A 14122-nucleotide genomic window follows, 5' to 3' on the forward strand; every position below is an offset into this window, starting at 1 on the left:
TGACGTCGATCTGTCGTGGGAGAACTACACGTGACTTCCAGCCAGCGCTGTTTACCATCGATGCGCTCTGCACGATACCTGCTAAGGTTTTTTTTTATATAACAACAAAACGCGCGGAGACATGGCAGGGCCTGCATCACACGGCTACTCGTGCTCACGAAAATTCCCAGAGGATTAAAAACAAAACACTTTCCCTTATGACAATTCCCATTTATCTAAAGATTTTTTTATTAATGTAAAATCTTTTTTTTTTTTTTCCGGTTTATGCATGTATTTAATTCAGTTCTCATTGCAAGGGTCAGCTGTGTTATCATAAAAACCGCACCTTTAGATATGAGAATGGTAACATTTAAATTCTATAGTAAGTGAGACGGTTTGCATGCTGTGAAATGCTGAATGGGTTCATGTTTGCTGATCTGTGCACATTGATGGACTCGTGAATGTTACGTTGCTGTTGTCTCCACTAGGCGGCGGCATTTTGCCTCGAATGAAGAAGCTAAGATAATTCCCAATGAGCTGCATTATATGTACATATCTAAAACACACACACACACACACACACACACACACAATCTTTGCTGAAAAAAATCGTTCAGATTTAGTACGACAGTATGCATGTTTTGATGCCGAAACAAGGTTTGGCATTTAATATAATGGTCAAATTTACAATGTTTCAGATGGATATGCATGCAAAAGTCATCTTTAAAAAAGTCCCACGTGAAACCAGCACAAAAACATCATACTTGAATACAGTTTCAAATGAAGAATCTTTTTACACTCTCATATTAATTATTCAAGTCACATTTGCACCACACTGACGGTCATCTTATTACCTCTGCAAGAAAAATCATTGGTTACAATATGTTATTTAACTCAGAATCTAAAATAGCTGTCAAATTGATTTTATTCTAGACAGTTTTATTTATACTATGAAAATATCTGGCCTTATATTGCCCCCAAAAATTAAGGGAACACTTGAACAGTCTTAACTTTGAGGTGGGGTGATGACTGTTTTTCCCCCACTGACCAAACTGATGTGTCATTAATGTGCTCCCTTAACTTTAAGCAGTATACACACATTTATGTATTTTATTTATCAGAAAATGAGAGTGCTTTCTGAATGCTTTCTCTATTACCTTAAATAAAATGTGTTCACACATAGTAAAGTATTCCAAAGCTAAGAGCTGTAATATATATGTAAAAACCAAACAATAAAAAATACAAAAAAAAAAAAATGGAGGATTCAATCCTCTTTTAATTCCAACACGTTTTTCATTACAGACAACATGACAACTGCGATAATTACGTTCAAAGTGCATTCTTGTCTATTCAGGATTATAGCATAGCAAAAGCAGCAATTGTGATCGCAAAGCTGTGTCTTGTGATCAACAACGTGCTTTAAAACACAAATCAGAATCGACACACATTTAAAAAAGCATGGAGGTGACGAGTTTTGCACGCTCAGCACAAGAGAGAATCTGAGGCACAACAGGCAAGCTGTTCCTTGTGATAGCTCTGCTAGGATGATGATCGCCAGCTGGTGTTACTTATCAAAGTAGAGTCGCAGAACTTTGATCAATAAGTGTGTATATGTTGCTTTAATAATTACAGTTGAAAGAATTCTAGAGACTAACAGCACAGGAAGACAAAGATTCTTGACAGTATTATTGAATTATGATGCTTTTCCCTTTGTTCCAGCTAAAGGAGAAGTGGTTTATGAGGACGTGCTTTAGATTCAGGGGCAAAAAAGTGCTGAGCTCATAAGAATGCTAACTGAAAACATGAGACCTGCAATTAAAAACTTTTTTTTTTTATTTTGGAGAATTCACCCTTCTGCTTTCTTAATAATAATAATAATAATAATAATAATAATAATAATAATAATAAAATCAAAATGGGAATTTGATGAGGGTTTTATTTTTGTTTTTGATATTTATATGCTGGCATATTTCAATTGCAGACATTTGCACAGTGGTGGAGTTTAAGGGTCTGCGATGTCCATGAAATCCTTTTTGGGCGGTGTAGAGCCTCTGTACCAGGCACATGAGTCATCACTCCTCTTGATGCACGCATAGTGTTTAGCTTGTCCTCCGTTATAACTCTTCTCTATCAGCCAGTCTGTCCAGAGGCACTCGGCTGGGCTGGTGGTCATGCAGGGGACGGAGGTGCAGGAAGTGATCTGAGGGTTAGAAAAGACACAAAGATCGTCACAATGAGCAGTGTGTCTTGCAGTGATTCATTTTGTGCAATTGGGAAGTGATCGTTTTTGGTTTGCTAAATGTAAACTTTAACTACTCCTTGGACTTTTAATGATAATTTTTTTATACCCTGCATTCGCAGCCCATTTGATAGCGCTCAGTCAAGCCCATCTTCTGAGTGACAGTCATAGCCTCCCAGGGTTCAATTAAGTCACACAGAGTGACGTGCATTGTCCCATCAGCCTCCAGTTTCCCTAAAGTGGAAAGAGAGTGCAATGTAAGCAATGCGGAGATTGATATGAAGCCACATTAAAGGACATTATTGAAATATTAGTCTTGTGATGTGTTAAAAGTCATACCTGTGATTAGATACTCTTTCTTGCCGTTAGTTTCCAGAGACACTCCACACATTGCAGAAGAGGGGGCTGTGTAGATGGCATCTATAACTTGGCTGGGACCTTTGAACATCTGAGAATTCAAACCAGAACATTTAGATTCCACTGAAGTTTTTATCCAGACATGAAAATGATAAATAAAATAGTTTTATCCTATTTACCTTGATCTGTTTAATGTCGTACTTGACCCGCTTGATGGTATTCCCATAGACATCATTGCCAGCATCCACCTCTTGCTCTCCAACTACTTTTGCCCTGATAACTAGAAAAAGAACAAAAAAACCCCAGTTCACATTAGCATTCGTTCTATGTGAATGCCAAGCTTTCTAAGTGGAACACTGCTTTGTTATGTTAAAACAGAACTGAATCCGGATCTATCTGTATCTGATCTAAGCCCGGCCCAGGTTTGGCATGCCGGAGTTGGCCGCAGCACGTTGCTGTGGCTTGGATCTGAGGAGTTTGCATGTGCGAGGTCCTGGGAAGACAGAGGCACATGAGTGTTTCATCAGCTGCAATCAGAGGAAGGAATGTATGCTCCCTGTTCCCAGGTTCCTGGGCCGACACAGGAGGAAGCCAGTCAGCAGTCTTTGAAAAAGCTGAACTAGATTTCTCCCTCCTCACCCCCAGGCCTCTCAGCCAGCCTGCCTCTCTGTCTGGAGAGAGGTGCTGACATGCAAATCAACCTCCTCCTTTCACATGAAGCCTCCTCCTTTTCTCTCTTGCACTCTGAAGCGGGAAGAGAAGAGCTTATGTGGAAAAAAAAAAAAAAAAAAAAAAGGAAAGAAGACGCTTGTGTGGAAAATTACTATTAGAGCCATACAGATGAACCTTTGAGCTAAAACCCTGAGTAGACAACAAAAAATATGACTCGTGTTTTTTACAGTTCCTGTTCCTTTTTATCTATATTCAAATGTAGAAGTACAGTACAGTGTGATCTCATCACTCGCAATTAGACGCCCGATGATTACTGAAAATTCACAAGAGTGCAACGATTAAAAAAAGGTTCACAAAATGACTTAAATCTGGCTTTTAAACGGAGGAAACAAGCGACAAAGCTAACACTAACCAGATGTTTTCTCTCAAGTTCCAGTCCAGTCCTTTCCCAAGGTAGCAACTGCTGACTGTCTCTGATCATTCCTTGCCAAATAAGATCAAGCTTTTTCATTTGCTTTTTTATATGAAGGTATGAAGCTGCGAGCCATATGTGCCCTCATTCGACGAGGCTTAGAGAACATCTCCTTTTAAGGGTCTAAAGCATCGATCCTTAACAAAGGGAATCAAGAGGAAAAAAGGAGAACGTGTGCACATATGGAGTGATGGAGTGATGGGGATGGTTCGTGCAGCCAGCACGGGAACAGACACAAATGGCAGTCACATTGCAGAGGCATTCTTAGCCTAACAATCTCCTGTGTATACAAGGAAAAGACAGCCCTTTAAAGTCAACAGGGATTACAAAAGAAAAGCTGTTTTAAGGGATAAGCTACACCAGTCACCAGATTTTTCTTTTTTGCTGTTTACATATCACAAACTCCCTCCCTCGCTTTGATGCACAGTGAGGCACCGGTGCCGAGAAACTCTCCAGCTTCTCTGCAGAGTGGATTAGTGGTAATCCCCTTCGCTCAAATGTGTCCAATCAAACACAGACCTCTTCTCCTGCTCCTAAAAGCATACAGTAGAGCAGGTGGAAATAAGCACAGAATGTTAAAAAAAAATGAACACTGAAAATAGGGCCTTATGTGAATGATGATATATAATTTGAGCAGTTTTAGAATTAGGCTTAGCTCATTTAAGCCACTTTTAACATGAGAAAATTTGACTATTTATTTATGTCATATCCCATAACACCTACACCACCTATTTGAGCTGATGTATTTTTTTTTACTCCTCAGATTAAAGCAGTTTAGAAATACAACTTAATTTTCTGTGCTGGTCCACAGTGTGTACACAGTTCTCCCAGGGCCTTGATGTTTACTGGAACAGGCTGACAAAGCCCTTTAAAAATCATAAGTTTTACAAAACTGGAAACTGAAGGAACCATCTAATTTTCTAGTTACTCAAACAATAAACACAATATTTTGCATGCACTATTGTGGTCATGGGAGGGTTTTTAAAAACAAAGAGAAAAAAAAAGCAAATGCATGTCATGTAATTGAAGAGCACGTGCCCTCATTTTCCTCTCTGAGGAGCCACAAAGTGGTCAGAGTTTGAATGAGAAAAAGTAAAGTACAAATTCAAACTGACTGCTGATCCTGTCCGAAGAGACACGGATTAATCCACCATAATCTTTTTTGTTTTCTCTTAAAAGTGGAAATTTATAGGGTGTGTGTGTATATGTGCGTGTGTGTGTGTGGCATTTGCTTGGCAAGCAAAAAGATTGCTGGTTGCTGGAGACACAAATCCCCTTTGGGGTTGCATCAGGAAGGGCATCCGGTGTAAAACTCTGCCAAATCAAACACGTGAGAGCTACCTGCTGCGGCAATTCCTTGTGATAAGGGAGCAGCTGAAAGTAGCTTTTAAAACCACATCTGTGTTTATATATGCCATTAGTTTTATTGTGCATCGCACCAAAATGTACAGTTTGCTTAACAGTTTTAGTGTTTTCTCCTGTGCCCCCCCCGCCCCCCCCCCCCCCGCCCCAGTCTGCACGTGACTGAGGTTATGAACATAATGTTCACATGCAGCTTTCTTAAGGGGAGCCGCAAGCGAACTCCAGCATCCACTGCATGGATCAGTTCAACGCTATTGCAAGTGATGCTGGAGTTTAAAGCAGCTGTTGTGGGAATTTGCACATATTTAGTCAGGCTCAAAGGATGGAAATCTGGTTTTAATATCAGCTCTGTTTGCACAGCTTGCAGGGCTGCTTTCATCCCAGAAGTCACATTAAAGTTAACTTTCTGTTCATTTAACTCTTCTTCTTCACAAAACAGACCAATAACATACTTCAGTAAATAGGATCATGTCGTGGAGAGTTTGAAAAAATGTTAAAGTTCCCAAGAAACAGTAGAGCGCTAAACAGAGGTCGTCCCCTCCTGAAATGGCCATGTCTGATTTAACCAATCATCTTCACAAGTTTGTGATTTAGCCATGAGTGGAAGAACTGAAACTTCAAATCGCTGTTGTTCCAGATATATATAACTGCAAAGTGTAGTACAAGCCCTGTCATATAAAGACACCGTAGATTTTAAATTCCTGGGGCATTTAAAAGTACAATTTGTAGAATTTCATACTTTAAAAAGGAGTCACTGTTTTTTGTTTCTTTCCTATAGCACCCAAGAGTTGCTTAGGATACTAAAAGGTGCTACTTATTCTTAGCTCTTATTCTCAAACCAACCCATCTTCAAGTCTATCCAGATCTCTGCAAAATAAGCTGGTTATAGCCGCAGCATAAGTTGCCATGGTGACAAACCCAGATTAAAAGAGAATCACCATCATGACATTAAAAACTCTGACTTAAGGCTCAACAGACCTCACTCACCCATTAATCTTAGTATTCTGCAGTGACCTTCTTACACTTTAGTAATTTTCTGTATACTCCAGACATCCTAACCAGCACTACATATGTGCAACTTTAGCAATACTTCAATGTTGTTATATTTTGACTCATTTTATTCTACATATGAATCCTACATTTGATACAAATGCATAAATTATTGTAACATGAATGACAATTGTGTCACGGCTCAAGGAAAAACATGATTCACCTCAATTTTTAAAAAGCTGAAGAAGAAAACCACCCAAGGTGGGTCATGACCTTTATTTTGAATACGCTTACTTAATGTAGCATTTCATCACACCACAGAGGTAGCAGTATATCCATTTTCTGTGTGGCAGACAGTGATTTGAAATGCAAACTTAACAAACTGTCTCTCTGACGCATGAATAAGTTGTGCAACTATGCAACCGTTGACTGTCCTCTCTGTGACCGAGCAACTTTGGTGAACTATTGTCAAGGGTGGAATTCTTCTCTAATTAACTTGAGCACACGGCTGCAGCCCTTAAGAAACAAACTCAAGAACCTTTGGCAAAGAAAGACCGATCTTTTGACTCTGTAGTGCAGGGCTCTTCAACTCCAGGCCTCGAGAGCCCCTGTCCTGCAGGTTCTAGATGTGTTTCTCCTTCAACACACCTGAGTCAAATATAGAAGTCATTAGCAGGACTCTGGAGAACTTGACTGCATACTGAGGAGGTAATTCAGCTATTTGATTCAGGTATGTTGGATCAGGGACACATCTAAAACCTGCAGGACAGGGGCTCTCAAGGCCTGGAGTTGAGGAGCCCTGCTGTAGTGGTTTATGTTTGTATGAGGGTCTATCCATGGTGCTGAAGCAGGAGTGAAGGGTCAAGGTCATGCACCTACCTTAGTTTACCTATGGTCCTGCATAATCTACCTCATTAAAAAGCTGAATTAATTTTAAAATGTTCTCTTTGTAATGCCTAAAGTGCAAAAATAGAAGAAGAAAGATAACTTTTAGTGCCCAGTATCCGACTTTCCAGTGCTGTAAATTCTCAGGTAGCATAATAAAGTTTATTCATCCTCTTGACCAATGGAATCCAATGAGTAGAAATCTTTGAATAAGTCGCCTTCTGTATACATGCCACACACTCAGCCATCTCACAAGCAAGAAAAAAGGCCCTGAGCTAAACAGGCTGGTCACTGTTAAGATTCCTGTTAACTCACGGCCTGTGTTGAAGGCAGCAACAAGCAGTGTTTTGTAATAGCCAAAATTAAAGGGGAATTATCCTCTGCAGCCTTTGAGTGGGATTAAAGTAAATTGCCACTGTAATCTAAGTGTTCCTAAACTGGATGATAACTGAGGTGGTGAGGAAGACTCCAGTTATGTTTCTTCTTTGTCAAACTCCACAAATGATTTTTTAAAAAAAAACATTTCTCAACAACAAGGAATGATGGGGCAAAAAAAAAAAAAAAATGGGGAAACTGTTTTACGTTTGGTGCCTTTACTGCAGATGAAAAGGCCTAAAATGATACAGAAAGGGCTAAATTTCCAAGCAGTACATTGATGCGTCTGTGGAGCCTTGAGACTATCAACAGATGATTAGAGAGAAAAAGGAGGAGGGCGGTGGAAAGAAAGACTGGGGGACGGAAAAATCAATCCTCCTCCCACTGTAACTGTAAACACGGGAGCGGGGCAGTTTTCCTCTCAGAATAGTTTGTTTCCTTGCGGAAAAAAATAAACCAATTCATCCTAGATATTACTGACTAATGCATTAATGACAAAACACAACTTTATACATTGATTGTTAGTCTACAATCCAACTTACCGACGTCTGAGTTGCAAAACGCCTGCTGAGGATGCGCCGGGGAGCAGCTGCAGGCTTCTGCCATTTCTTCCACTCGCCAAAGAAACAGGATGGCCAAAGTGACAAAACATCTGTTCATCGTCCAGGTCATCTTCGAAAACTACGCTTTCTAACTAAAACGGGAGGAGGAAACTACAGATGAATGAACTTATGCGTTGAGCAGTCTGTCTGGCAGGCGTAAAGGAAAAGAGCCGCAATCCTCAGCTTCAAATCAACACACAACGGTCCTCTCGTCAAACTATAAGATGCACAAGGGATGAGAGAGCATTGATTCCTTCTGAAGACTGCACTCTGACACCTCCTCCAAATCTGTTTTTCACTACCCTCAGCAGCTGCCGCGTTTTATTATGCCAGCAAACTCCTCCTCCTCCCCACACCCTCCCGTGGACAGGAGCGCAGCAAAGGTCAGGAGCTCCCGACTTTACACACGCACCTCGTAAACTACGCAACGCTCCGTCTGTCATAATTTTACTGCACGAGGAGGCGGATAATTGTTTTTAGGAAATCACGGAGATAAACAACAGCATCACCCTCTGACACACGATCCCCGGGGCTTACGCTTTTTAAAAATATGAAGTCTTACCTAATAACCACGTTTGTGAGCACGCCATGATTCAAATGTAAAGTAAAAGCCTCGCAGTGAAAGTGTTACGCATTTAGGTATTATCATAGAAAATAGGCAAATAAAAGTATTAAAGTGGTTTACTCCATCCAGAATAACGCTCCATTTTACTACTAATTAAACAAGACTAATTTCTTGTTTTGTTTCACCTGTATAAACTCTTATTTTGTTTTGTTTTTTCCCCCATATTTTATTATTTCTTCATATGATTTTAGGCAACAATAGTAGAAAGTAGACTATTTCCCTTTGAGATATGGTAGAGAAGTAAAATGTGGAATAAAAATAGTCAAGTAAAGCAGCAAATACCTCAGTTGTGTACTCAAGCACATATTTGAGCTAATGTATTTAGCTGCATTACACTACTGCATTTTGAATGTGACATTAACATCTATCTATCTATCTATCTATCTATCTATCTATCTATCTATCTATCTATCTATCTATCTATCTATCTATCTATCTATCTATCTATCTATCTATCTATCTATCTATGCTGGTATGTTGCTCCTGCCATATAACATGTGCTTCTCTAATCATAATAAGCAATTTCTCAAAGGATTATATTAAAATACTCACCAAAGTCATCAAAAAGCTTAGCTCACAGAGACCTGAAGTGAAATCTGAACATCTGGATTCTGCTCCAGAGGTAAGAAGACATCAGTCTAAATCTTACTGACATTTACAGCTATGCTACAAACTTAAAATACAACTTTGGACCAAAAAAACCTTTCTGGACATTTTTTTTTGTTTGCTTTTTTTGTGTGTCCCTCACTTAAAGTACTAGATAAGGACAGTAGCTTTGTTTGTTTTAATAGTAATGTAATATTATTTACATATGATATTTATGATTTTTGCCTTTGCTGGACACCATTTCTCATTAGGGAATGGCTCAGCAGAATAGGATCAGCTCGTGACCATCTGAAGCATTTCTGCAGTAACAGCGGGACAAACTGAAGGGATACTGTGGAAGTTATAAAACTTCTTTAACTTGTGTGTCTTATCAAATGAAGTGGTTTAAGTTCCACATACTGAGAGAAATCATCATCTAGTATCTGTTTTTTGGTGTCGACAAACTCTGCAGTGAAATTTCTGTCTTTTCATCAGTCAGGTTTCTATTGTGCTGAGCAATTATGCTATAAAAATCAATGAGACTGTAAGGAAACTGTAGGGAAACCATGCGGCAAAGCTGCAGCCTGGGCCGATAAACAGTTTACTAAAATTTGTTATAAATCTCACTCAAGCTGCAGGAAATTCAGGCCACAAATCTCTGCAGGTTCATCACTCAACTCCTTTCATGTTGCCAGTTCTTGTCACGCCATCATTTGATTCACTGTCACAAAAATATTGATTCTATCTGCTTTAAACATTTGCACAAATGACAATTCACATATGAGTCAATTCTGACGTGGGTCAAGGTGAGTAATGCGTAGCCCACGCTGTGTAGTTATCTGTGGCTGGAATTTAGTGAGAGTGTTTATGCATCTATAGCCACTTTCAGGAACTCCTGAAACCCTGTCTGTAAAGGAGGAGGTGTGGCACAGTGCAGAGAAGTGACATCATGCCCCTAAAGTTAATGAACTCAATCTGGCAGCAATTCAGCATAAGCCCACACCCCCAGCCCCAGGCGTCTGTGAAAGAAACATTATGCTATAGTCAAATTCTTGAGTTGTTTCTCATCCCATATTTATGTACAGAAATAGATGGAAAATTCACTGCTGCCTCGGGAAACTGAGGATCTTAAGAGTTTTAGGTTTGCGGCCTCTCGTGTTGATTCTGGCATAGAAGGGAGAGATCACAGTGAGGGCATGATGTACAGTATTCAGCGATTAGCCCTAATGATGAATGAAGAGAATGAGCAAGAGAGAGGGGGAGATGTAGAGAGATAGAGAGAGGACTGTATCTGCTGTGGCTGCCTTGCACCCTGACATCATATTTGGCCACTGACTGTGAGTCCTCTGGCCACTCCGGCAAATATTTCCACTGTTTTCCATGGCTGAGCATTTTTGCCTGGTTTCTTTTCCACAGGTCTTTTGCCTGATGTCTGTATAAAAACAGGCCATAAAGGAACAAAGCAAAATGGTACAACCAATTCAGTGGCATCTCTGTGATGCATTTTCTTTGCCGATGGCTAAATTTGGACATTTGTTTACCTTCACCTTCACGTGTAGCTTCGCTGTAAGATTACCACCAGTTAGATAGGGAAAATTCCCAAATTGTTAGAAATCTGGTAAGTCAGAATGACTCGCAAGCGGAGTGCAATTTACCAGAAACAAAAGACTTCAGAGGAACAATACCACAGAGGATGGGTGTGAGAAAAACAAAGACAAATATAAAAAGGAAGTGACACGTCCAAGATGAAATTGCCGGAAATATGCTTCCATTTAACTTAACAGTTTACCAGAGGCGTTGGGGGGGAACAGCAGATGCCTTCTCAAGGGCAAAGCCTGCCGCCCCCTGTCCAAACAGTCTGCTTCCTTTACACTGAGATGGTGACTGATGTGGTGGGCTCTGCTCAGATCGCAGCCTCGGCTACTGGGCATATTTCATATTACCTCAGAGCATGACCATTCTCTGAGGTAATATGTGAGCGTGTGAGCGATTTCCCACACTGTGACTCTCTCTTTTGAACAGATTTTTTACTCACCAGTCGAGATCTGGATGATTGTATCAACATTTGGTTTTAATTTGTTGAAAGAGGGTGGATTTGTTAAAGAAGTGCAATGTAAGCAGCCCCTTCTGTGTACATTACCAGCTACAAATGCCAGAAGGGGCTTAAAAATGGCCTGAACCTCCATTCCCTAAATTACAGACTTGCAAGGCCAGGAATACTCTCAAAAGGAAGTGCCCAGTAAGGCATAAAAAGAGGTTCTCATTGTGGGTACTGGTGGGTGCTGTGGCAGTGACCCACATCCTCTCAGTCCCAAACACCCCCCTGCCCTGTTATCTGCACACACTGCACATGACCTGACCACCATGCAGATTTCTAACTGTCCATCCTCTGTTGTACCCCAGCCACAACCCACGGGGTATTTCCAATAACTTTCCATTCATCATTGCAGCTATTCACATTTCATTTGTGACAATGGAAGACTGTGAATCAGCATTAGCAAATTGTTTCAGGAACAGCAATATGGAAGAAAACATCTGTTTGAAGTACCACGCACTCTGAGGTCAAATGGTCTCAACTGTCCACAGGGTGGTGCCGAAATGCTAGTCACCATGAGTCTGCTGATAATGCCCAGAAAGCTCCCTTATTTTCGTCAGAAAGCTTTAATAACTGGTGCCTCTCTGAGAAAGTAAGGCATGTGTTTACAGGAACTTTCACTTTTATTTAACTGGCACATACTTGAGAAACTGTTTGGGAGTAAATGTACAGTCATTTCCTCTACAGACAACCAGTCCATGACTTTGATACTGTGGGAAGCACTTAAAACAATGAGCAATTTAAAGAAGGAATTAGGTGTTGTGCGATTTTTTTAACCTGTTCATCCCCAGAGAAATGCAAATGTGGTAGCAAACTATTGCCTTTTTACACATCCAACAGATGTGGAGTAAATCAGCAATCTGTTTGATGTATTTCCAGCATTCCAGCTACTGGTTAATATACTGTAGTCCTTTTAGAAAAACTCTAAAAGTCACTCTGCAGCCCAACTCATACCAAACCATCTCAACTGGGTTTAGATCAGGTGATTGTGGAGGCCAGGTCATCTGATGCAACACTCCATCATCCTCTTTCTTAAATATCCCTTACATAGCCTGGAGGTGTGTTTGGGGTCATTGTCCTGTTGAAAAACAAATGATGGTTCCACTAAGCACAAACCAGATGGGATGGTATGTTGCTGCAGAATGCTGTGGTAGCCTTGCTGGTTTAGTGTGGTTCGATTTTGAATAATTTGCCAACAGTGTGACCAGCAAAGCAACCCCACACCATCACACTTCCTCCTCCATACTTCTCAGTGGAAAGTACAAAGACAAAGACTTACAAAGACATGGCATTTGGAGCCATAAATCTCAAATTTAGACTAATCAGACCAAAGGACAGATTTACACTGGTCTAATGTCCATTCCTTGTGTTCCTTGGCCGAAGCCATTCTCTTCCTCTTGTTGTTGTTCCTTAGAAGTGGCTTCTTTGCAGCAATTCGACCATAAAGTCCAGATTCACACAGTCTTCTCTGAACAGTTGATGTTGAGATGTGTGAGCTGCTTGAACTCTATGAAGCATTTAGGTGGGCTCTTATCTGGGGTGCTGTTAACTTGCGGTTTCTGAGGCTGGTAACTCTGATAAACTTATCCTGTGCAACAGAGGAAACTCTTGGTCCTCCTTTCCTGTGGCGGTCCTGATGAGAGCCAGTTTCATCATAACATCTGATGGTCTTTGTGACTGCACTTTCAAATACTTTCAAAGTTCTTGAAATTTTTTGGATTGACTGACCTTCATTTCTTAAAGTAATGATGGACTGTTGTTTTTCTTTACTTATTTGAGTAGTTCTTGTCATAATATGGATTAGAACATTACTCAGATATGGCTATTCACTGTATACCAACTCTGCCTCTTCACAACACAACTGATGGTCTCAAACACATAAAGAAGCCAAGAAATTCAAGAAATTAACTCTTGACAGGCACAGCTGTTAATTGAGAGCCATTCCAGGTGACTAACTCATAAAGCTGACTGAGAAAATGCCAAGATGTTCAACGCTGTCACTCTAACGACAGGTGTGTGGGAAAATCTCAATAGGTCAGCAGTTTCTCGACCAACAACCATGCCACTTTCACTCACCTTTCTTCCTGAAAGGTGAGAGAAAGTTTGAACATCAGCAGTTTGAACTTCAGCAGACTGTCTTGACCATGTCTACATGCCCAACTGCTTTGAACTGCTCACTCGTAATCGACTTAGATTAGATTAGATATTTACATTAATGAGCAGCTTAACAGGTATTCCTAATAAAGTGGCTGCTGAATGTATGTAACATGCCTTTACTGGACTATACTGTAGTTGGTGTTCTCAGATTCTATATATTTGCTTTGCCTGTTTTCTGATGCATACAGTTTCACAAGTATCATCTTGCTGAATTTCAAGTAAATCCTTCACATTCCATTTTTGTGTCAAAACACTTTATACTCTGCATTAGGCCCGCATTTTTGCTGCACTTTTTCCAAAGTCAGTCAGGTTTTAATAAAAGTAAAAAACAATTTGATGTCTAGGTCTTAAAATGGTGGTGAAATCACCAGAGAGATCGAGAAAAACTGTTAGTACGTAGCCGCCAGGTGCTGCTAATCCAATGCATTTGATTAACTGATCATCAGCTAGTGTGACCACCTCTATAAAAGCAGAAGATCTAAACATTCAGGGTTGTGCTAACACAATGTCACAATCTTCCAGGAAAGTCACCCCAAGGTCAGACTGTGCAATGCTCAGATGAATTGCAAAAAAACCCCAAGTATTACATCTAAGACCCTATGGCAACGGCATGTTAAAGTTCACGAGAGCACAATTAGAGTAAGAGTGGAAAAGTTTGTTTGGAAGGGTTGCCAGGGGGAAGCCTCTTTTCTCACACAGCTTGAGTTTGCAAAGTTGCATCTGAACA

The 14122-nt window shown here is 40.3% G+C and overlaps 1 protein-coding gene across 1 annotated transcript; it reads right to left on the bottom strand.

Moving 5' to 3' along the window:
• Positions 1-614: 614 nt before the first annotated feature.
• Positions 615-8224, bottom strand: LOC115784464 (metalloproteinase inhibitor 2-like). The gene is made up of 5 exons (XM_030735686.1): positions 7874-8224; positions 2755-2855; positions 2558-2666; positions 2328-2452; positions 615-2179 (listed from the first exon to the last, which is right to left on the bottom strand). The coding sequence occupies exons 1-5, from the start codon at positions 8001-8003 to the stop codon at positions 1982-1984; spliced, it is 663 nt and encodes a 220-aa protein (XP_030591546.1). The 5' UTR covers positions 8004-8224; the 3' UTR covers positions 615-1981.
• Between the last annotated feature and the right edge of the window lie 5898 nt (positions 8225-14122).

Source organism: Archocentrus centrarchus, chromosome 8 (assembly GCF_007364275.1).
Source record: "Archocentrus centrarchus isolate MPI-CPG fArcCen1 chromosome 8, fArcCen1, whole genome shotgun sequence".
NCBI classification, from domain to species: Eukaryota; Metazoa; Chordata; class Actinopteri; order Cichliformes; family Cichlidae; genus Archocentrus; species Archocentrus centrarchus.

Bases quoted from the DNA above. Each gene is read 5' to 3' on its own strand.
- LOC115784464 (XM_030735686.1), bottom strand. From the start codon at position 8,003: ATGACCTGGACGATGAACAGATGTTTTGTCACTTTGGCCATCCTGTTT. The intron at 2,856-7,873 runs GTAAGTTGGATT...TTCTTTTTCTAG, and splicing joins GTTTTGCAACTCAGACGTCG to TTATCAGGGCAAAAGTAGTT. The intron at 2,180-2,327 runs GTATAAAAAAAT...TCTAACCCTCAG, and splicing joins AAATGGGCTGCGAATGCAGG to ATCACTTCCTGCACCTCCGT.